At 38.4% G+C, this 25240-nt stretch overlaps 1 protein-coding gene across 1 annotated transcript; it reads left to right on the top strand.

Moving 5' to 3' along the window:
- Positions 1–7245: 7245 nt before the first annotated feature.
- Positions 7246–24479, top strand: LOC100689972 (arachidonate 15-lipoxygenase B-like). The gene is made up of 18 exons (XM_025903274.1): positions 7246–7310; positions 7412–7584; positions 8912–9116; positions 10439–10523; positions 11062–11175; positions 11660–11760; positions 12255–12421; positions 12600–12743; positions 15952–16155; positions 16349–16435; positions 16518–16687; positions 17125–17246; positions 17326–17426; positions 19410–19580; positions 19739–19891; positions 22998–23124; positions 23204–23376; positions 24396–24479. Exons 2-18 carry the CDS (start codon positions 7438–7440, stop codon positions 24477–24479), a joined length of 2355 nt encoding a protein of 784 aa, XP_025759059.1. The 5' UTR covers positions 7246–7310; positions 7412–7437.
- The last annotated feature ends 761 nt before the right edge of the window (positions 24480–25240 follow it).

Raw genomic sequence — 25240 nt, 5'->3', positions numbered from 1 at the left:
CATAGCCTACACAGTTTCGTCCTAGGCTATTCTTAAGTTACTGAATGCTTCTTCCGCTTTCTTCTTTGTAAATGCAACACTACATTTTGACTTAAGGCATTTTAGGCAATTCCTATTTCTCAAAGAATTCATACATCTTACATATTTCAAACTTTTAAGTTAGGAAAAACTTTGCATTGCCTATAGCTCATAGCTCACAGCTCTAAAACTCGTCATTGTTAAATCATGTGCCTAATCATGATATGTCACTGTGATCCACAAGTATGATCACAAATTTGTTTTCCAGACTCACTAAGCAAACAAACAAAAAATAAAACAAATTGTATTCATAGTCTATAAACCCTCTTTAATTCTACTAAATCTTGATCTAAAAACAATACACCTTTATTTCACACACACTTTTAAATTGAGCTCTTTCAGACATCAGGAATCATCACACACACTTCCACTCGTTCACTCACTCCACTATGAACCTTTGTAGTGTTATTATTACTTATATTTTATTATTTTTGTACAAATCACACCCAATCACTCAAAACCTACTACTCACAGCATTCACACAGTTAGAATCACTCAAAATATGCTTTCATACGAGTATTTCAGATATGCTTTTCAAGATATATAGAGGTCACTCACTGTACATCCACAGTAATGAATTCAAACTCTATTTATACAATTGTAGTGAGCAAAACCAGCATCTCCATGCGCGTCACCGCTCCTCATTAGCTTGGTAGTGTCCACATATTTAATTCAGCTTCTCATTAGTTGTTAGTATAGGTCTTCATCTTAACAAAGTCTCATGTAAGATGACAGGTTTACAAGCAGGTCAAGTGTCTCTATGCACCTGATTAGTGTAGTTATTTCCTTATTTTCTTCATCTCATATATCATTGTACTGAGTTTGAGCAAACCTTAAGCTTGACTCAGACTACTTTTAACAATCTTCCACCTCACATCATAACTGACTGAGGTGCCCCTTCTTATTAATAGTATGTCATTGTTAATGTTATCATAGTATTGTTTTTCCTTTTTTATAACAGCAATAGTATATTACAATACACTACTTTACTACTTTACTACTAATATACAATAGTATATTAGCTTATATTTTATTATGTATCCATCACGGGTCTGTGTGAATCTGCAGCTTCACACCTTCCCAAGCTGGAGACATTTTCCTTGGCTGAACAATGACACAGCCTTAATATACCTTATGCATCTCTCTTTTTTATTTGATATATTTTGTGTGAATTATCTGGTTTCATGCATTCTATTCATTCTAGGCACGGTCGTCATGCCAACTATGTTTCATTGTTAATACCAGTTTACAGGTTGTTAACCTCTCCTATTATCATGCTTATCACTAGATAAGCTCTACTTTAAGTTAACCTTAATTTAACCTTTTGTTTATTCCGCTTCATTCCACTTTCCATGCTTTAAAATATTACAGCTCTTGTGTACTCTTTGTTTTCTTTTTAGCTTCCTTTTCAGTATTTATTTCTCCTTGGAGGGATTCTTATAATTTAGTCAATGCATTTTCCCTCCCACGTGGGACATTTAGGTTTTCTTTGGATTTCTCCATCTATATGCACTAATTTGTCCGGCCCCTGGACATTTCTTTTCTAACCACTGCTCATCAGCAGTGAGTTTTGAAGCTTCATTACCCATTTTAATCCTTTTAATTTTAATACTTTACAACTACACAACTGCGGCACCTTCTCTGGCACGAGAATCGAGAGAGGTAGTTGACACGGCCTTCTACTTTCAAGCTATTCTTGAAAGCGGTGTCATCTTTACGTGATGAAACACGACCTGTTTCTCTCTTTTCACCAGTACTTGGGTAGCTAACAGCAAACAAAACAGTGGAATAGTTCAGCCTCCTTATTGTGCTGTAAAATCAACTTATTCCACCAACAAAAATAAAACAATAGTAAGACAAAACAGTACTTTTATACGCGCGCTACCTTTACCCACTACGGGGGAGCTGCCAGTCCCAGACGAGCTCTATTTTATTTTAAAATGCTACCAGCCCCTCTGGGCGAGCCTATTTTACCCACTACGGGGGAGCTACCAGTCCCAGACGAGCTCTATTTTATTTTAAAATGCTACCAGCCCCTCTGGGCGAGCCTAAACGTTTTACGCGAGGTGTCTGAGTGTTAATATTCACCTGGTTGCTGCCAGTCTCTCAGGTCTACCTCATCGACCCCCACCGCCGTGGACCACTTATAAGAACGCTGGCCAGAACCCGAATTCACGCTTCTGGTCTTTATCCTGTACCTGGACAGGAGCTGTCGACAGACTTCAGCGCGGGCTTCTCACGACGTCAGGACTCGATGAGGTTTCCCTGTGGGGTCACACAAAAGTGCTGTGTCCCATCCGGCTCGAAGGACCAAGAAATGTCAGGAGTTTTCCTGTATTGCAACCCAGGTTGGAATAAAACGCTCAGACAGGTTACCGGTAACCTGTCTGAGCGTTTTATTCCAACCTGGGTTGCAATACAGGAAAACTCCTGACACACGGCTAAAGCACTTCTGGATGGATGCAAACTGCATTTCGTTGCCCTGTACCTGTGCATGTGCAATGACAATAAAGTTGAATTCTATTCTATTCTATTCTATTCTATTCTATTCTATTCTATTCTCTGTATCCCAGACGATATTGAAGAGCATGGATTGAAAGATGTACCAAACTTCTACTACAGAGATGATGGACCCAAGCTTTGGGACATCATCCACAGGTTATATCATAACTTTGTCTGACAGCACATACAGTATATACTAATAGAAAATAACTCCTTCCCAGTTTGTGTTCCACCAATTGATGAATAAGGCCTAGCACTTTGTGCTTGGTTTGTTTTTTTTAATTATATAAATAGGAATTTAATTATATGTAATCATGTTTTGGTTAAACATCATTGGTTTGCATGGGAGTTATTTCCCATACTGGATTATTTATCAGTTTTTGAGTGAGAAAACTGTGCAAGTTCTCAGCTTTTGCCACATATTTTATATACTTAATGTAAAATACATATTTCATCTAAAATATATTTTACACATGCTCTTCAGTAACCGGTTCTGAATTGCTATCCCTGTTATTTATCCGTTCCCAAATGCATTGTTGAATTTGGAAATGTGGCTGCCATTGAAACTGGGTCACTGGGGTTGTTACTGATAATATGATTGCTGATAGAAGTAGCAGGATGAATTCTGAAGTGTACAGTGCTATACCCTCTCATCGGACTCAAACAAATGCTGCAAAACTGATTAGACTTTGCTTAACAGTGCAAACAGATAATGACTCAAAACATCCTGCAAAAGTAACTCAAGAGTTTTTAAGGTAAAGAAAAAGCATATTCTTACATGGTCAAATCAGCCAACTGATCTTAACCCAAAAGAGCAGCTTTCCCATGATTAAATACAAACCTGAAGGTAGATAGACCCACAAACGGGCAGCAACTCAAAAGGGATCCAATAAAGTTCTTGCGGAAAAATTCTGACTCTAAAGTGTTTTTTTATTCAAATAATAAAGAGTCTTCATGTTCGCTATTATGTTAATTTTTCCAATTAATTTTGAATGTCTGTAAATGGGTGACTGTGGATAAAAATAACTGTAATTCCTTAGTAGTTGATGGAGAATTAACATAAAACTGTGTACTGAGTACTGTGGAGGAGTATAGGAGGGGATAAACACAGGGACAGGACTACAGACGTTATAACTTGACAAGACACAGAAACCAGACAGATAGTCATGAAGGCAGAACACAGAGAGACCAGGCGGACATGGAGACATGACTGGGGGAACAAAGGTAAACAAACATGGGGACACTGACGGCAGAACAGAGACAAGACTATACAGACTGAACACAAAAGGAGAACATAATCAAAAACATAATCACTCAAGAACTAGAAATATAAACAATGAAAACTAAGAGACTCTAGAAAATACTGAACTCAAGACTAACTAATACATAACATTAAAATCGCTCGATTCCAAGAGCACAAACTCTCCCCGCCTTCTTTAACATGGCCATTAGTACTAGTGCTAATTTTTATATTCTCTTGTTCCGTCTCTTACTTTATGTCTTTTACTTTTTGTCCAGCATTTCTTAAAGTTTGTTTATAAAAAGACTCCAGTGGTTTAGTGACTGTATCTCCAGTTTGTCCCCAACATGGGACTGAATTATGCCATGTATGAAGGCAGTATCCATGGGGAGGCAGCCTCTGATGGTGATGAATAGAGAATCATATAGATTTTTTTAAGCTCACCTTACAATTTAAGTCATCTCAGCCTCAATGAAAATGTCTGCTCTAACAGGTTATTTTGTTTTTCAGAAGAACATACTTTTAGTCTTATATCAAGAGTAAGACATGACTGATTAAGCCACCTCATGAATCTTCCCATTGCTAACATTACTATGTTCTTCACTCCATTTCTTTTTTTTAAATTGAAGATAAAGTATCTGAATTTCAGGAGTGACACCACGCCTCCAAACACGCTCATTCCGGTTCTCATCTATATAGGTTCCCCCAGTTCTACAAGCTGTTTGTTCTCATTTACGTGCCCCACCCTCCCTCCCTTTTTAATTCTTTAACTTCTTCACTTCTATTTAGCACATGGGGATCTGCCAGGCCTGGGATCCACTGCCAGTCCCCTTCCAGGCCTTCCCTAAACTGCGGCTCAATTCATGCCCAAGCAATTCAACTTTATCTACTAAAACACTGTCAAACCTCAAATGAGGACGTGGGCCCAGCTAGTGAAGTGTATACATTATGGTATCATACATACATTTGCATATTATTGCCATGACACACTCATTGATGTAGAGGCTAAATAACAGAATGTCTAAGCTTCACCTGAGCTTGCATACCACATGTAGTGCAAAGATTTGACATCAAAGAGAGACAGAGTGATAGAGACAGAACATGAGGACTGGGAGACCATGACATGTCCTGTCAGGTATAAATTCAATCTGACTGGAAACTTTAAAAAATATATATTTATAGCTGCTAAGTTTATAATAATAGGAAAGGTTTATGAGCAGCATGAATGGTAGTAGGAAGTTCTCCTGAGAGAGAAACGAGGAGCCCACTAAGGAAACAACAGCAATCTAAAACATAAGCTTGTTCTTTCCACAACGCTGGATGAATGACAGTTTCCTCATAACTTCTCCGGTTTAAAGAGAACCTCCTGTTTGAATAAGTAATTACTTATCAGTTACTTGTTTGGAGTATAGTGCATTTACTAAATTTCCTTGTTTCTTTTTGTTTTATTGTTTATCGTTTCCTCTTTTCTTCTTCATGGTTTTATGGGGTTTCACCTGCTTCTTGTTAGTTCCTTATGTAATTATACAACTGTCGGTTGTTATCACAATTGATTGCCAGTGTGATGAATTGTACTACCATATCAGAAAAAGTTTAAACATTTTTTGTAATTCTGCAAGCAAATGTAACACCAAACTGTCTCATAATATAGTCTAAGTTACTGACTCCAAAGATCAAGCAGGACATACAACAAGCAATCATCAGCACAAATGAAGGTCATTTAGGTCAGACTGACATTTTTTTTTAATTTATCGCAAATGCATAAGTGCACATTTTAATTTATATTGAAAAGGAAAAAAGGAAAAAAGTCTGGATTTGGAAGTTGAAGGACTAGGTGGTGTGAAACATTTAGCTGCTAACATCAGAAACACAATTTTTAACAGATTTTTACACTTCATTTGTATTGTTGTCTTATAAGTTATCAATATAAAATGCATTCTTTGATAATGATTAGAGAAAACTACCAGGTTAGGGTTAGGTAAAGATCATAATCATTGCTATTTCTTGGCAGACATGGAGACATGATCTGTTTGGCTGGAGATGTGCTACAGTAGAGAAATATACACTGTATTTTAATACGTTACTGACAAATTAATTTAAGTCATCCATTCCTTGATTGAGTAAAAGCTCCAGGAACTGAGAAACGTCTGAACACTCAATGAATGACAGTTTCCTCATAACATCTCTCCCTGTTAACTTCTGTCGTATCTTTTCCTTGTTCCTCCTTTATCATTTTTGTAATTTAATTAATTCATACTGCTTTATGTGTTCTGAAAGATAGTTGTCATCTTAACCTGGTCCTGTAAAGCTTAAACCATGAAATCATTTTGAGAAAATAGAAATTTTTTAAAACTGGAATGATCATTGAACTTTCTGACAATCTCATCTTATTTCTAAAATAACATTTTTTTAAATAAAAGTAGAATCTTCAATTACTTTAGAAAGAGAAATCCAATGATAGCAGTAAAATTGAAAGTGAAATTAGACCCGTAAGTCAAATGCAAGTGCCTAACCTGTTTATTGAACTCTGATCTTTCACAACAAGTTTAAGGAAGTGTATCATCACTAACAGTCAAAAAGGGACGCTGCTGATAGATTGAAAGGTATTTTGCTGACCCAACTGGCTGAGCAGGAAAGAGATTTCATGTTTCATGGCTCATCTTTTGAATGAAAGAAGCGTTAATAGCTGCTAAAATGCTTTGCTTTTAATCACTTGGGTTTTAAAAAAAAAATTTTTTACTTGTATTTAATTTTTATTTGCAATAAAAGCATTAAAATGCAGCAGCACTGATCCTGATTTCTGATGAGATTCTGTTATTTTTAACCTTTATTGATAACTTGCTCAGCTTGCTTTTGGTAACATGCAGCTGATGCTAAGTCACACCTGTACTGAAAGATGAACATTGACCAAAATCTGTACCAGCAAACACAATGAAACACTTCAAAAAGCAGTGCAGATATATATTGATATTGTGTATATCCTTGGTTCAGGTTCAAGCTTCTTTATTTGTCACATCCATAGTTATACAAGTATAACACACAGTGAAATGTATCCTGACACGCTCCTCGACATGTGCAAAAAAAGGGGGGGGGGGGTAGAGGAATAAAATATATATATATATATATATATATATATATATATATACATAGTATATACATTGGGTGAATGTGCAGTAGTAGCAGCAGGCAGGTGAATTCTGTACATTAATATGATTAATGTCATTAATGTCATTAATACATTAATGTCCCTCACGATGCATCAATGGATTAGCACTTATTCTGTGTAGTGACGGCAAGAATCAACCTTTTAGGACTTACTTTCCTGGATGATTGAGCATCAAGCTTCAAGACACTGAAAAGGTTGAACATTGCTGACAGCTGCACCTTAAAGGACACTCCCACAAGTCCTGTATAAAAAGAGATATCGGTTTTGAGTTGTTAGATCAACAAGGAACTTCTTCAGAGTAACATCTTGGTGTCACTAGTGGAGGTAAGATAGCTAACTCTGGACTGCAACTGATGTAGATAAATGAGAAAACTGAAATGACTTCTCATCTCATCTTTTGGTTACTGTAATTCTCTCCCCATCAGGATTTTTTCTTCTTTCAAGAGTAAGAATGGGCGATTATGAGGTGATCGTTTTCACTGGCAACGTGTCAAGTGCCTCCACTTTTAACAAAATCTACATTAAGTTAGTCGGCACAGATGGAGAGAGTGAACGCACACACCTGTGGAGCTGTGTGCCATCTTTCTACAGGGGAGCAGTAAGTATGATATTCATTTAAATTTTATTTATACAAACTCAATTCTTAATAACAGTCACCTCGGGGTGGTTTCTACTGTAAGGTTGAAAACCCCAACAGACAGACAATCCACTGTGAGTAATATAAAGGCAGTAGGAAATCAACTCCCTTATAAAAGTAAGAAGACTTCCAACAGAACCAGGTTCAGGGAGAGGCAGCCATCTGCCCTGACTGCTTGGACGTAAGAAAAGAGAGTATAGGGAAACTGGATGAAACACAAACTGTGGGACAGAAGACAAAACCTGACAAAACCTTTCGAGGATGCCAATGTTCACATTTTGGACAGAGAGGACAGATGGTTTGAAAGAGGAGTGAAAGAGGCCATCTATGTCCACTGTGAGCGACCATCTTTGAACAGAGGCGGTGGTTTACGACACCAACTGTCTGCCATCTATAATCCAGTTTTGAGTTCCCTCCCCAGACGCCTTAACGCCCACTCACATCCTGGGCCATCTGACCTCAGGAATTCACATGACAAGGTGGGGCCAGGTTTCACAATGGGCTCACCCGAAACCCTGGCTGATTAGGTCCCACACCCGCTTTCACACCTGGGCGCATGTGATTAGAGGATCACCAGGGGGTCCTTTGTCCCTCTTTCGGGGGATACTCCCACTGGGTTTAAATCTGGGACTCTCGGCCATTTGACCTTAGAACTGAAGAAGCTTCTCGGATGAGAGGTGAAACGTCTTCAAGCAACTTAAAGAAGTCCAGACGCTTTTCTTTGCAAACTCCTTTGACTACGATGACCTGGATGACTGAGAACCTTTACAGACAAAACCTGACATGCAATAGTGATGTATAAACACAACAAGGTTAGAAATCAGCTCATGATCAGCTAAGACTTCTGGATCAAGTAAGAGCTCCGTAAGTAGTGGTTTAATTACAGCCACCTTAAAAGGCTGTAGTGCACAGCCTCAACTGTGGGTACTCACATTTTGGGGTTTTTAATACATTTGGCCATGTTGTTAGAAACAAGGGTTGCACTTTTCAAAGTAGGATGGAGGCCCTCCTTACTAATCAGATAAAAAAATTCGAAACAAAGCTAAATCCAGCTGCATGTTTAAATTTGTGCCAGATTATATGAGAGTATATACTTATTTATAACATTAAATATTCAGAAACTGAAATGTGCTTTTTAATTTTGCCTATTTAGTAACTGCACTGTGATTACTAGAAGTTAATGACATGTGAATAAATACAATTGTCAGTTAGATACATGCTGACCTAATGTACATTTTTCAAAGGTATTCACCTGTTTCTAAGGTCTCCTACACTACTTCTACTCCAGGTGTCACATTTTATCGTGTCCTGCCAAAAATCCCTTGGACATCTAGCACTGATAGAGCTAGAAAAAGAGAATCAGACGCTTGTCCCAAACAAGGCTTGGTATCCTGCTAAGGTGGATGTGACGTCTCCTGAGGGAGGGAAATACAGCTTTCCTGTCTACCGCTGGATCACTGACAGCAAGGTGCAGTCCTTCAGAGAGGGGGCAGGTTTGTGGAAATGTTAGAAATTAATAAATTAAAAGCAAAACACTATAAAGCTATTCATTTAGAAGACATCATAAACATGAGAGAAAATGCTTGAAAGAATAGTTACTGTCCACCACAAGACAAATGGCCACATCAACAGCAAGCGCCGTTTTCCACCTGGAGACAGCATTTGCATTCCAGTCTACCTTTGGTAGCTTTTTGTCCGACCGACACAACTCAGTCACACCCAACACACACACACACACACACACACACACACACACACACACACACACAAAACTGAGTACACACTCCACTATACTGCACTACACAAAGTCCATATACAGTCCAAACATGCCAACTGTCACAAATGTCTGACAGTGGAAAATTCACTGCAACTTTTGTCAATTAGCAGCACTTGTTTGATTGTTGAAGTGCTCTAATGGGGTGATATGGTACTACAAGGTCATTAAGATAAGCTGGGGCCTGATTATTTAAGACCTTGTATGTGAGGAGCAGGATTTTGAATTCAGTTCTGGATTTAACAGGAAGCCAATGAAGGGAAGTCAATATAAGAGAAATATGCTCTCTCTTTCTAGTCCCTGTCAGCACTCTTGCTGCAGCATTTTGGATTAACTGAAGGCTTTTCAGGGAGTTTTTAGGACATCCAGATAATAATGAATTACAGTAGTCCAGCCTGGAAGTAATAAATCTATAATCCATACTCTGTGATAGGATGTTTCTAATTTTAGAGATATTGCACAAATGGAAGAAAGCAGTCCTACATATTTGTTTAATATGTGCATTGAAGGACATCCTGGTTAAAAATGACTCCAAGGTTCCTCAGAGTGTTATTGGAGGCCATGGTAATGCCATCCAGAATAGCTATCTGCTTAGATACCATATTTCTTTGATTTGTAGGGCCGAGTACAATAACCTCAGTTTTATCTGAATTAAGAAGCAGGAAATTAGAGGTCATCCAGGTCTTTATGTCTTTATTTTTGAGTTGGAAATCTAAATTGAGGCAGTGTTCTAGAAATTCCTTCTTCTACTGTGCAGTGTTAAACTTGAGAGCAGTTGGAGTTGAAAACTAAATAACACTGCAGTGCAAGATTGTGGGAATAATGGAAATAATATATCATGTTATAATTTATCATCAACTCTGACTAGAAACATCTGGAGTTAATTAAAACAAAACAAACAACACAATGAAAACCAGTTAAGCAGCAACATCAGCAACTGGTAACCAGAACTGATGAAACAGACCAAGCAGGAAGACCAATTCAAACCATTCTGTGTTTAAGAAGAGTTTATACCTTGTTGTGTGTGTGTGTTCTTTCTAGCGCTCACAGTAATTGAAGACAAGCACAGACTTCTTGGTCACTACAGTCGGCAGCAGGAGCTTCTGGAACGACAGGAAGTCTACAGGTAAGAGATGAGCGCATGAGAACCAACTAAATGAAGGCCTGAAATCTTTCTCCACCTCTGGCTCGATCAGTTGTAGGTATATTTATGATATAGCAAGATGATTTAACCACCACATGATATCTGCTAGAATTTTTTTAAAATCTATAATGTGTGTCTTGTTCAACTTGTTGGAGTATTAAATAGGTTTTTATTTTTCATTGTATGTATAAATGGGGGAAGAAATAGTATGGTCGGGATCAGAGGGATTGATGGAGGGATTATTTGGGTTTGGATGAAATTTGACCATGTTAGCCAGAAGGAATATAATACCTTGAGATCTAATTTGTTTGTAGGGTACAAACAAATCCAGACAAGGTAACACTGATGAATGACAGATTTGTTGGTTAAACTTTCATGTGCATGGTCTAAGCATAGACTTGTGTGTATATACGTTTAATCAGCAAGGACATTTGTTTTCTATATTCTAAATCCCATACCACTACACTTTGTTTTATTTTTTTAAGTTGTATATGTTTGTTTTTTTTGTCTTTTGTTCCAGCTGGGACAAGCAGGGAATCTCCCACCTGAAGGCAGACAGTCTTTTATCACTCCCCTATGACATCCGATTCTCTTTGACTAAGACTGCAGAGATGGTCTACATTGGAGCCACAGGGTGAACTCCTCATGTCATATTAAAGATAACGAGAGAGAGAGAGAGAGAGAGAGAGAGAGAGAGAGAGAGTGAGTGTGTGTGTGTGTGTGTGTGTGTGTGTGTGTGTGTTCTTGTCTAGCTATCTTTGTGAGGACCGAAATCTGCATTCTACTATACTTGTGAGAACCAGCAGTCACTTGTGAGGACACACAACCCGGTCCTCACATTTTTGAAGGCATTTAAAGCCATTTTTGAGGCTCAAAACATGGTTTTAGTGTCAGGGTTACAATTAGGTTATGGTTAGGTTTAGGGTAAGGGTTAGGGTTAGGCATTCATTTTTAATGGTTAGGTTTAGGGTAAGGGGCTAGGGAAACCATTATGTCAATGAGGGTCCTCACTAAGATAGCTGAACGGGGTTGTGTGTGTGTGTGTGTGTGTGTGTGTGTGTGTGTGTGTGTGTGCATTTCAATCTTTTGAAAAAATGTACTGTGACTTTATTTTCTAGACTGGGAAGGCTGGGACTGATGGGAATACTTCAGTCTAACAAGTTTACTTGTATGGAGGATATTAAGCAGCTATTAAATGTCCACAAAACTCAAGTATCAGGTAATGAGCAATCATTAGACCATATTGTATAGTGCATAATAGCACATATTAAAGTACAACTGAAAAAATAATGATCTAGTCAGGGACACTTGGTTTTTATTCAGGGACAGAGTGAAATTCCCTTTTTCTGAAAAACAAACTTCCAGTGTCATAGAGTGTAAAAGGATTTGAGCTTTAGATAAAACAATAAGAACTCAGAGGCTTTTTTTAAATATTAGATTTTGGGCATTAGGGTAATTGTTCTATAGCAACAAAAATATGTGAGGAAAATACCTGTATTTCCCCACATGTAGATATAAATGTTAGCAGTAATCAAAGGACCATAGAATATGTCATATTATTAGGACTCTGACTGGCATTTATGTCCATGACATGATCATTTTTATTTTCCTGTTTTGCCTGCAGTCAAATGTTATGATATTAACAGTGGCTGTGAAGAATTGTAAACTTCAGCATTTTAAACACATTGAAGTAAAATTATGTATTATTTATAGAATACGTCTGTAACCACTGGAAGGAAGATACGTTCTTTGGCTATCAGTTTCTAAATGGTACCAATCCCATGTTGATCCAACGCTGTACACAACTGCCTAGTAACTTACCTGTAACGGATAAAATGGTTTTCCCTGATGGTCAGCATAATTTGGCAGAAGAAATAGAGGTTTGTTTGTTTTTTTATTTATTTAAATTTCCATTAAATTAAATTGACTGAAATCTGGTTGCTCTTTCTTGCATGTTGGTGAGGTATTTGTGTTGGCAAATTTTACTTTGCAGTTGTAATACCCAGACTAAATGCATGGGGTCAAATAATTTGTCATTCCTTCTGAAATTTCAAACAGAAGGGTAACATCTTCCTGTGTGACTACAAGCTTTTGGATGGAGTGGAGTCAAACACCATCAATGGGAACAAACAGTTCTTGACGGCCCCCCTTGTCCTACTCTGGAAAAACAATGCTGATCACTTAGTGCCAGTTGCTATTCAGGTGAGCTTAGAACACAAACACCAATAACATATAAATGAACTGGCTCCTATATAGCACTTTTCTAGTCTACCTGAGCACTCAAACTGCTTTATACAATGTGCTTCTGTTATATATGGACTTAGTTTGTGTTTTTCCTTCTGCATAGAGATTAGTTCTTACTAAGTCAATTCCTTTTCCTGTTGCCAATGTGTGTGCCAGAAAAGAGTTCTCAGTAGCTTTAGCTAGGGTTGGGAATTAATAAGAATTTAGCGATTCAGATTCCATTATCACTATCCTTCATGGATTCAATTCCTTATCAGTTCTCTTATTGATTATCAATGAGTTCTGATTGGCTCCGCTTTGAGAGTCATTACTCTCTAAGCAGCATATCAAGGACAGTGCATTTGTTCAAATTAATTGCATGTTGTGTGTCAAATGTTTGTGTTAAGGTTTGTTATACACATTACACAGAAATATTTTCTTAAATGTAACACAGTACATCAGTTAAGTACTCCCAGGAAAAAAAAAAGAATTTGTCTTACTACTTTTTATGTTAATTTTACTTTTCGCCACAAAGAACTGCTCCAATTGCCACCTGAAACACACTGTCTCAGGAATATCATTTAACAATATAAACCTGAAGTTGCAATCCCATACACCTACACAAATACCTATGAGGAGTCACATATGGTCTTTCTCTTAATATTTAGCTATGAACAAAAAGCCAACAGCTTTTTGAAAAACAGCACAAAGAAACTTCAAAGCAATCACAACAGTGATTCTACTATTTCAACAAGACCAGGCAGAAATGGAGGCTGCAGTCTGACTGCTCATCAGTGTGTTACCTGTTGAAGTTCAGCGTCTGGAGGATTTCTTCTGCAATATTTGTTGATGTTTAAAAGCTCTCCCAGGGCGTCCACTAATAATTAGTTCCCTTAGGGACCACGCTTTAAGATGGGCTGAATCCTATCTTCTTTTACCTTTCTGCCTTCATGAATGCATGATGGACAAGTTAGCCTCACAGGATGAACCAGAGTTTTGAGAATCTTGTGAATTTAGCTTTTAGGATTTAGCTATAGACCCTGTGCACGAGAAAATGCTAACTTCCTGGTTTGAGACCGGATGTAGGGTTGTACATTTCCGGTAGCTTTACTTTGCCGTCAATCGCTACTGCGAAGATATACTCCAAAATCATGTCCAAAACTCAAAAACGGAAAGATCGCGTTAAGTTACAAAGAGCAGAAGGTGGGAACACTCACCACTGTTGTGTCATAAAAAAATCTAATGATCAATTGTGATGTTTAAAGAGTTTAGATCAATCAGTTGTTTATATCACTCAACACAAGCAGAACTGCATTACAAAATCAGAAGACACATCATCCACATTCAGAAGCACATCTCTGTATAGTGACTGGTCTTATGATTTAAACAGGCAAATGTTCAGCATTCAAACTACAGGTGAAGAATAGTCAAACCAGATGTTTCCCCCATTATGTCGATATCAGCTTGTCAAGTACACACCTACACAGCGTATTAACAAACCGTAAAAAAAGCCACACAAAAAATGAATGATTGCTGGTAAGGGTTTCTATACATTAGTATTTATGAAGGGTACGTTGTGACTTACCTTCAAAATTACAGTGGTCCCTCGCTATAACGCGGTTCACCTTTCACCTCGCTGTTTAGCAGATTTTTTAGTGCAAGTTTGCATGCTTTTTTTTACATCACATTGTGTCCTGCGTCCTGATCGCTGTAGACGATCTCCTCCGTGACATCTCTCCTGTACAGTACAGAATCGCTGCATCGATCGCTAGCAGTGTGACTCTGAAGTGCAGTACTGTATGTCCACGATGTCGACGAAACGTTTTGCACCGTCAAAAAATAAAATTGGCTACTTGATTTCACCTATCGCTGGTTATTTTTAGAACATAACACCCGCGATAAACGAGGGACCGCTGTTTACAGATACTGAGAAATATAACATTTGAATCCCTTTTCTCTTTTGCTCTGAGGCGCGTGGGAAAAAATATCGACAAGTCGATGAACATCATTTACAGATATATTGGGTAAATGCCCAAGAGATCTATAGAAATGTAAATCGCCGCTTGAGTCATTCATTTGCTTAACTTGTTTTGGACCGTAAACAAGGCGTGAATAGGACACCGGAAACAAAGCTCCCCACAGGAGTTTCCGCACCAGAAGTAGCATATGCTAACGTGCACATAGTCTATTAGCTAGTTGCGTGGGAGCTGATGCAGCTAGGTTGCATCAAAGGACCACTGGTAGAGGTTTGTGGAGTGACTCTGCACATAGGTCTGTGGGCCTTTTCTTGGCCGCCTGCGTGGTTCAACCAAAAGAAAGTGCCAATCTGTAAATGTGGGGGTACTGGTAAGTGGTGTCTTCTGGACTCGAAGGTCCCCCATGCAACTATCCACTGGCAGTCTTTCTGTACAAGTGCTTTTGAACTCTGGTGCTGAGCAGAGTTTAATTGACAATTAGCTTGTGAAACAACTCGGTACTGAGGTCCGGCCACTGGAGGCTCTTGTGGAAGTAACTGTCCTCAACGGCCAGTTACTCCTCACTCATCCAACGTAACCTGTCTACCTTATTTTGTCTGATAATCAAGTTTATTGGATTCAGGTCTTGGTTTTCTCCTCTCCCAGCTCTCCCATTGTTTTGGAATACTCCTGGTTTGCTTTACTGATCACGAAGTTGAGGGTTTTTGATCAGCATGTTTTGCTTGTCACACTGTTTTCAGTCCACCATCCCCAAATAGGGCCCTTTGCTGCTTACCTGGTGAGAGGCATGGGGGTGCCATGCCTCTCGCACACCACATCTCTCACCTTTGTTCCTCTCTGCCTCAGCCAGCTGTCCTCAAACTCCCCACCCAAGACTTTGTAATAGTTTGACAAGTAACTATAAATTTGTTCTTTCATTATCCAGATCTTTTCCTAGTCATGTGCCTTCCAGTCACTAATTACCGTGTCTCTCTCTCCCTAGATCGTCTGAGATCCTCAGTGTGTTTCCTTTTTGTGCCTTTACTTTAGATTTTAACTGTAAAAAAAGCTTTTCACTGCACTGTGCATTTAAGTTGGTCTGCTCCTTGGGTTTAGTTACACATGACACATATTCTACACAAGCAACATCTAACAAAAGTGTTTGATGCTTAGTATTGAATAAAAAAAAGCTAGTACAAAAAAGAAAAACACATGTATTTCTTCTCCTGCAGCTGAAGCAGAAACCAAAAGAGGACAACCCAATCTTTTATCCTAGTGATTCTGAGTATGACTGGTTGATTGCCAAGATGTTTGTGAGAAGTGCAAACTTCAACCTGTATGAGCTAAATGCTCACCTGCTGCGCACTCACCTGCTGGCTGAGGTTTTTGCAGTGTCACTGCTGCGCAACCTGCCCATGGTGCATCCACTGTACAAGGTACGAAAGCTAAGATATTACACACCACTAAATGGTGTGCAAAGCAACAAAACCTGCGACCGTGATGTTAGTCTTTTACTTTCTTATTTGTTATACAGCAGTGAAACACAGAATTAAACTTGTGAATATAAAAAAATCACAGAAGAAAGGAAAAAGTAGTTTTCTTACTAATGAATTTCTCTGTTTCCCTCAGCTTCTCATACCTCACACTCGCTACACTTTGAACATCAACTTCTTAGCTCGGATGCTCCTAATATCTAAAGGTGGAACTTTTGCTAAGGTATAAACAGAAGAAAAGACAAACAAATGTTTTTTTTGACCAGCATGTATTTTTTTGTCACTGAGATTTGACTGTTCTCTAGTTTACATCTTCTGGTGGAGAGGGTGCCCTCACAATCCTGAGAAGATCACTGTCCACACTGACCTACAGCTCCCTCTGTATCCCAGATGATATTGCGGAACGTGGACTGAAAGATGTGCCAAACTTCTACTACAGGGATGATGGACTCCAGCTTTGGGAAATCATCAGCAGGTTCTATCACTACTTTGTCTGACCCAACATACATATAATTATAGAATAACTTTCATTTATTTTGAAGTTCATTCCAAGACCATGCTTCACACCCTGGTAAATGAGGTATTGCACTTTGAGATGGATGCCAAAACAAATGAAAATTATTCCCGATGGCTTCCCAGTCATTATTTTTCCTCAGTATAGTACTCAGTGTCAGGGGTGGGAAGTAATATCAATCAGAGGAGAAAATATTGTAATTATCAAGTTCAAATGAGCTTCAGACAATTTGTGAACTTAATCTGTTAATGTGTTTATAAGCTTAGAATTCAACCAGGGATGTTTTGCATGTCATTATTTGATAATCATCTGTTATGCATAATAGCTTTTTAGAAATGTGTTTAGAAACCTACAATGAAACTAGGAACATATTTGAATGTGTCTCAATTTCATCAAAGGTTTGTGAAGTCAACACTTGCCTTCTACTACAAGACTGATGCTGAGGTCCAGGAAGATACAGAACTGCAGAACTGGATTAAAGAAATTTTTCAGTATGGATTCCTTTCACAGGAAAGCACAGGTGCTGATAATGTTTTCATTGTATATTATATTATATTTAATATTGACATTATTCATAACTTATTCTTTCATATTTTCAGGAATTCCACAGAAATTCACCACTGTGGATGAGATGGTCAAGTTTGTCACCATGGTGATCTTCACTTGCTCTGCCCAGCACTCAGCTGTAAACTCTGGACAGGTGAAGCATTTTAATTTATCCTGATTATCAGTGATGGTGTACTGGTCAGATTTTCTCTGTCCTCCATGCATCACTTTTGGATAGGTAAACTCCACTAACTTTTGAGGTTTGCGAAAGAATTTATACAACTCCATCAACAGCTAATATAATACTTAATGTATTCTATGATCACAATTGCACTTTGCCTTGTGAACATGGAAGCAGCAAGTAAGTACAGCTATTTCCAACTGGAATCCCATTTATTGTCCACTCATTTGTGTACTACACTCATGACCATTTTTGTAAATGGTAAATGGACTGATTCTTATATGCTTTTCTACTCTTCCAGAGTACTCAAAGCACTCTCTACAGCATGCCACATTCACCAATTCATTCATTCATTCTCAGATGGATGCATCGGAGAGCAACTTGGGGTTAATATCTTAGATCCCTTGCTCCCCCCTAGTCTGCATGTCACGGTTATTTGGCATCAACCTTCCAATCAGTAAATGACCTGCTCTACCTCCTGAGCTACAGCCACCCCCCCACACCTTTTGTAGGCCACAGCTCACATTTTAAATCATAAGGTCATTCAAGTAGTTCATAATTTAACTTCCAAAATATTAATAAACCTTAAAGTTCATAGAAAATCATGCAGTGGATTTTAAATGTTTTTCAGTTTATTTCAATAGTATTCATAAAGGGCAGAATCATAACTCTCACCTCAAGGTGCTTTATATTGTATGTTAAACACCAGTGTTGGGGTCCTTACTCAAAAGAAGTAATGTATTACACATTAATTATTACTTTTCTTAAAATGAATGCTGCCCATTGCAGCATTGCATTTTTGTAATGCAAGTAACTATACAATTGCAACTGTAATCTAATTACAGTTTCTCACCTGAGGCTGGGTGTACCACTCCTCACCCAGCAGTCCTAAGTACAGGTTTTCAAGACATGTCTGTAGTTTAACTAACTCTGTTTATCTATCTATCTGAAATGTGATCAATTTTCAGCATCTTCTGTCTGCCATGACTCAGAAACAAGATGTCATTATATATTGCACTCACCTTCTCCACACTAAAAGACCTAACCACTGAAACATTGTAGTGTTTGAAATTATATGGCAAACAATGGGTTAACTTGAGCTGACTAACTTAAAAGCTAGCCACCAATTCTAAATATACTTTTCAGAGTTTGGGAACTGGTTTAACAGTTATTATATGAACTTATTATTGAGCTTGTGTAAAAACAACAATTCTGCCTCATCTAGTTGGTTAGGGCTCAGAGATTCTTCCCTGAGACAGGGTGTACCAGTCCTCACCCAGCAGTCCTAAGCTTGTTGCACACCCTAAAGCAAGTCATTCTCTTATTTTTTTCTTTGGCTGATCTAATTATCACATTTAACCAGCAACTTAACAGGATCATCTTTCTCATTGCCTACCCAGTCTAGTATTTTGTATTTATCTGCCTTGTTCATAAATTCATTTGTTTGGCCAGCTTCCCCTCCACATGACCTATAGTTCAGACATTGCTCCATCAAAAACAAAAGCAACATAGCTCGTGGGTCTTCCACCGTCATGATACAATTCTGTGGTATCCCAGTAAGACTTTTTGCACATTCATCTTCCCTGTGCCTTATGTGTTTATATTAGCCTAACCATAGCTCTGTAGCTAGCCACCAGGTAGCAAATCATTATTGGTTAAGTAGCATGACTTTACTAAACATGGCTGCTATTTAGTTTTTAGTCAGTCAGAGCATGGTGCCACATCTTTAGATGGGCTCTTGCTACCTAACTACCTGCTAATGTTTAACTTGGCTAAACCTCATGGATACCAGGATGTTAGACTTGATGGATGAACCTAGATGTTAAACACCTCAGAAAACAACCTCTTATATTTGGGGACTATCTGGTACATTGGGATCCAATGGTTAATGCCATCAGACTTAAAAACTATCCTTCAAATCCTATAAATGATGTATCCGTTACTTCTCCAATGCAGTATGACTTTGGTGGCTGGATGCCCAACAGTCCTACTACCATGGAACTTGCCCCACCAAAAGAAAAGGGGACAACAACTGAGAAAACAATACTGGAGACATTTCCCAGTGTTAACACAACAGTGCATGCCATGGCCACCGTATGGCTACTCAGCAAGCAGTCCTCTGATAGTGTAAGTACTCACCAAAGACCATATGAAAAATGTATGTCATTACATTTATGTTTATTTTATGTAAAATACATTAAAATGTTACTAGAGTTACATATTTGATTGGCGTGACAGTGAAACCAAAACACAATCTCCCATTGATTTCATATTGATGTCAACAGATTTTTCTTGGCCAGTACCCAGAGAAACATTTCACTGAAAGGTTTCCTCTCCTGAAGATAAAAGAATTCCAAGAAGAGCTCAAAAAGCTGAGTGCAGACATCAAAGCCAGAAACTCAAGTTTGGACCTGCCATACACATACCTGGATCCAGAGGTGGTCGAAAACAGTGTGTCCATTTGAATACTGAAATGCATCTTCTCCTTCAGCTTCATATTAATATAACGGGGTAGGAGGAAGAGAGTGTGTTCAGATTTGAACTGTTTCTACTGATTTAGCTTTTGTTTCCAGTGTTGGGAAGGTTACTTTTAAAATGTATTCCACTACAGATTACAGAATACATGACCCAAAATGTATTTTGTAACATATTCCGTTACGTTACTCAATGAGAGTAAAGTATTCTGAATACTTTGGAATACTTAATATATTATCATGCTTTTTACAACTACATGAATGTACTATTGCTGTGTGAATTATGACTTTTACTGAAGGTTACTCGCCATACCAATACCGACTAGATTTTTAAATCTTAATATAAAATAAGTAACAGTAGGTTGACATTAGGTAAGTCCGCACTTTTTGCAGCGCTCTCGTATCGAAAACTATTCTGCGCGTATATAGAACAGGTTCACGGCTCCGAACCGTAGTAAAGGGACATCTGGCTAATATGTCGGGTTCTGTGGCGGCTCGTAGCTGAAAACTAGCTTTACTTTGTTGTCTGGGTCAACTTTGCTAGCGAGAGACAGAGAGAGGCGTTGAAAGGCTGCTCCAACTGAATTTATTGTTTCGGAGAAAAACACAAAAAAAAGTGTACAGCCGAGTCTTAATAGCTTACTTAGAACTGGGCTCGTCAGGCACTCTTTTTGGCTGCAGTGGTTATTATTATATTTACATGCTTCCATCTCCCGCTTCTGCTCGGTGACAACTCGTACTTTTCCTTTTTCTCCCTCCCTCGCTCACAGACACATAACGGTATGACAGTCCATTCTCCCTGCAGCACGGACTACACTGCCCATGAAGCTACATTATTTATTATATTGCGTATATTGTGCATTTTGCTATTTATCATACTGTTTATTTTAATCTTTGTGTACAGCGCTTTGTGACTACCTGTCTATGAAAAGCGCTTAATAAATTAACTTTACTTACTTACTTACATTCTTTAGGGCTATGCCTGTAACACTCTGCCTATTGCCTTTATATTAAATCATTTTTGTGAATAATTTTTTAAAATATTTCTTCATGTAATTATGCAGCCGCAAGTAGGGGTGACATGGGCCGCGAGATTGAGACACAGGCATTAGAGCCTCTTAATGCATGATTTGTTTGAGGCGTGGAAACCAAAAATAGCAAAGGGCATAGCCGAACATATGAAAAAGGAAAGTACCGCCGTGTAATCCCTTTATTTCAGCAAAGTAGCTGTATTCTGAATACCACCTTTTTAAACGGTAACTATAACGGAATACAGTTACTCATATTTTGTATTTTAAATACGTAACGGTGGTACATGTATTCCGTTTCTCCCCAACACTGTTTGTTTCACATCATAATCTTTAAACTGCTTAATAGCTTATCAGTGATTATAACAACCAGTGCAACTATAAGAATGAATGTTAAGTCAGAAAGTTTTTATGAAGAGGGGGTTCTTTGTAGTCTTTTGTCTCAATATATGAATGATTTGATCTGTATTTTTTTCTTATTCCAGTGTGTACTGCATGTCTGCAGCAGTTACTGATCACTGAGTTTCCCCTACCTCAAATTCTGATTAAAAAAAAAAAAAACTAACAAAAATGATTCCATATAAAACATTTACATCCCTTTAAATAAGAAGTGAAGAAATGAAGATAAGGATGCATTCTGTTTTAAAGGAGATTTGACAAACCTAGAGACAGACAATGAGACAATTACATATGCAGTTTCAGATTAATACAGTTTAATCATCTTAGGAACTGTGTGATAAGTGATGACAAAATACTGTGTAACTACCGTGTTGTGATCACATGTTTAAAACATTAAACTCAATTAATCTGTGTGACTTCAGTTATGACTGGATCCATTATGCTTTTTTACACAGCTGATTATTGAGGTTATATCAAATAAATGCTTATAGCTTCATCTCCATCTGAGCTGACAGGCAGCATATAAAAGATGGATGTGTATACTTTACCCCAATCATTTTTTAACTCCTTATTTTATGTCACATTTATGACCATCACCATGTTGGTTTCATGGAGCCTGAGGTGAGCATACCTGGAAAAGACAGTTGAGTGCTAAGTTATGAGCTATCAGCTGCATCCACAGACTGTATGGGAACATACATGCTAACTGATGCTAAATAAAATCCAAATAAAATCCTGGAATTTCAGTCACCTAAACTGGGGCACATATTCTTTGGATCATCTTTATAAGACAGAAGCCATCATTGTATGTTGATAATCTAAGTTTGTTTATTAAAATAAGCACACACGGGTTCCAGCTTGTCCCATTTCATAGCAGACCATCTTTGGCTATCTCCATAATATGCAATGGATGAGTCAGCAACAGTATAAAATTAATATTAAAATGGGATTACTCAACAGCAAAAATAAAAAGAAAGAAAAGTTGGGGAATATAACTGAACCCAACTCTTTAAGTGTTAAACTTTAAGTCAAAAGTCAGCTTTATGTCAGATCTGCCTGGACATACACAGGATCAACATATTTTTCACTCATTGATAGTGTGTGGCAAGAACTAAGAATACAATAGTGTGCTATAAATATATGACATACAGATATCAGAAAATATGAAGTATACAAATATGTAAAGGCTACACACTATAAAAGGAAATGAAACTCATTAAAACTTTAGAAATGTATATGCAGTTCAATGAGGTGTAAAATGATAAACAACTTCTCCTTTGAGCTGCTCCCTTTAGGGTTCACCACAGAGGATCATCTGCCTCAGTCTCACACTCTCCCCGACATCCTCCTCTGCCACACCAGCCTCTCCCTATCCTTCTTCCATCCGGTGTATCCACTATCCTTGACTTCCTGATACATCACACAGAGACAGCATGTTGTCAGTGAATCCCCGATTCATTTGTGTCAGGGACCCGGCTCTGAGCGACCCAGGGTTCATGAGCAGTCTATGGACTTGTTAATGTTTGATGGTGTGTGTTTGGTGCTGCTGTCCCTTGTTTTCCTGTGTACTGACTGGTGTGTGTGTGTGTGTGTGTGTGTGTGTGTGTGTGTGTGTGTGTGTGTGTGTGTGTGTGTGTGTGTAGTGTCCTGGTTTTCCTGGCACACCAGGCCTGGAGGGAGGGTTGTTCCCGTTGAAAGGCTGGCCACACCCAAGGTCGAGGATCACACACCTGCAACTGAACAGGATGCTGGATTGTTGCGTGACTTCCCGTCAGTTTCTAAGCAACTGTGTGAAGTAAGTGCTAGTGTGCCGCTGTGTGAAAGTATTGCCTTTGTGTGTGTTTCCCAGGAGGAAACGAGGAAGCAGCGAACGGATTGTACACAGGGAACGGAGACACGGAGCACAGAGCACGGGCGCAGGGACACGAAGCGGGAGTTTACGGGGATTTATTGTTTGCCTTTAAGACACTTTTTCATCACAAGAGTCCTGCATTTTGGGTCCTACTTCCCCACATCCCCATGGTCTGCCACCCAGACCGTGACAATCTGATAAACTCATGTCTTTATATCTTTCACTTTCTATTTGGGGTAAATCATTTGTTTCCGTTACATGTGTACTTTGATCACATGGGATTAAAATATTCAAACTGGACAGTTGAGGTCCATTCTGTTTTAATTTCCAAGAAATTACATTCCGCGTTGGAAACAGATCACACTGTTTTAAAAATAAATAAATAAATAAATAAAACCCCACCCATTCTTATGTTGGGGCAGCCAAGAACAACAGCTGCTACTATTAATCTCTGGGCCTTTGACTGCTGGGAAATTCTATCTGTATTTGAAGTCTGACATTATCATGCCAGCTGTGGGACTGAGACATAAATGTGTCTGAATAAAAGGTTTTAGGACAGCACCTAAACATAATTCCCTTCCTGGGCCCCACAAAGAGCTGCAGGAATAACAATGAACAAAGCATAAAAGCAGATGACTGTTTCTCATCTGTTTCGATGCTCTTCAGTAGAGTTCACATTAGAAGCCGAACACATGAAGCAAGATTGGGAAAGTGAAACATCAGCAGAGGGTTTCTGAGCTGATGAACAACTTTTTTATTATCTGCATTTTTAAGCTGGATTCATTTGTGTGTTTATGTGACATTAACATAAGTGCAGAAACAGGCAGAAGGAGGAAAATGAATTTCTTCCTTAACTGTTTTTAAAGCAGTCTGATTGTCAGAGGGATGAAGGACAAAAACTTTTCCCCTCCTCTTCAGTTATGCAACATGTGAAGAGCACTCTGAGAAAAGAGTTCACAGTGAGTTAAATGTCAAAACTGTAGCTCCCCACTAGGTAGAGATGTGCACTCAGTTTAAGCAGCCATTTTATTAGGAACAGATTAAGTGTTACTTGCTGTGATTTGGTTTGATGCCAGAGAGGCTGGATTGAGTGTTTCAGGTTCAGCACTAGTCGAGCATCATGTGAAGGCCACGGTGCTGTTGCTGACCTTCCCTTCATGTGCCGTGTCCTGGTTGCGAATTTCTTCAGGTTAAGCCGCTGATCTTGGCCCAGCTGAGCAGGACGGGACCCACAATCAGGAAGCAGCTGTCTGATGCTGTCATAATAACATGAACCAAAGTCCCTGAGGAATGTTTCCAGCAGCTTCTTGAACCTCAGCCATCAAAAATAAAAACAGTTCTTGTCTGGGTGCCTGAACCTAATAAATTATCCAGCGAGTGTAGATTCACCAAAGAAATCATGAGGTAGTTATTGAAGTTTGTCAGTTAGAATCACATTTTTATTGAATTTCTTTTGTCCTTCTTATGTTTCACACGGCTGAATTGCCCAGTGCTGTATTTTCCAAGGAGTTAAAAGTCAGGCTTGTTGGTATGGTTGAAGGCTGAATGACCTTGGAGGCCTAAAAGAAATGAAGGCCTTTGGTTTTCCTTGTTATGTATGGTGCTCATAATGTATTACATTGTGTTTTTTCAAGTTTTAATGTTGTGACTATAACTGAAGAAGGAAGAAACTGCTATTTTACTCAGACAATAACTGCTGAGAATAAAGAACGTTTTATATCTTTTTTTTATATTTTGGGGTTTTGTATGGAGGTTTGCTGCCTAAACATACATATTATGTATGTTTACAGTTTTTTCTGAATGCTTAAACCCTAACTGTGATTCTTATAGCACAATTTCTAAAACTATTAATACTTATAGCAAAACCACTCACTGAGTTTGCAAAACTAAAAGCACAAACACTGCTTTGCACTCAGTTTGCCATTTTGTAACACACACTTTGCAAAACTGTAGACACAACTCACTGCACAACACTCTTTTTGCAGAACTTTAAACACAACTCACTGCTTACACTCAATTACCAAATTTCCAACA

The sequence above is a fragment of the Oreochromis niloticus genome, linkage group LG23, assembly GCF_001858045.2.
Source record: "Oreochromis niloticus isolate F11D_XX linkage group LG23, O_niloticus_UMD_NMBU, whole genome shotgun sequence".
NCBI lineage: Eukaryota > Metazoa > Chordata > Actinopteri > Cichliformes > Cichlidae > Oreochromis > Oreochromis niloticus.
The sequence above is the reverse complement of the archived record's forward strand: the minus strand, read 5'-3'. Positions and strand labels throughout refer to the sequence as shown.

What these genes read in the sequence shown, in the direction of transcription:
- LOC100689972 (XM_025903274.1), top strand. Translation starts at nt 7,438, where the DNA reads ATGGGCGATTATGAGGTGATCGTTTTCACTGGCAACGTGTCAAGTGCC. An exon ending in TGGTGCATCCACTGTACAAG is followed by an intron (nt 16,156 to 16,348) that starts GTACGAAAGCTA and finishes TGTTTCCCTCAG; the next exon opens with CTTCTCATACCTCACACTCG. An exon ending in GCAAGCAGTCCTCTGATAGT is followed by an intron (nt 19,581 to 19,738) that starts GTAAGTACTCAC and finishes TGATGTCAACAG; the next exon opens with ATTTTTCTTGGCCAGTACCC.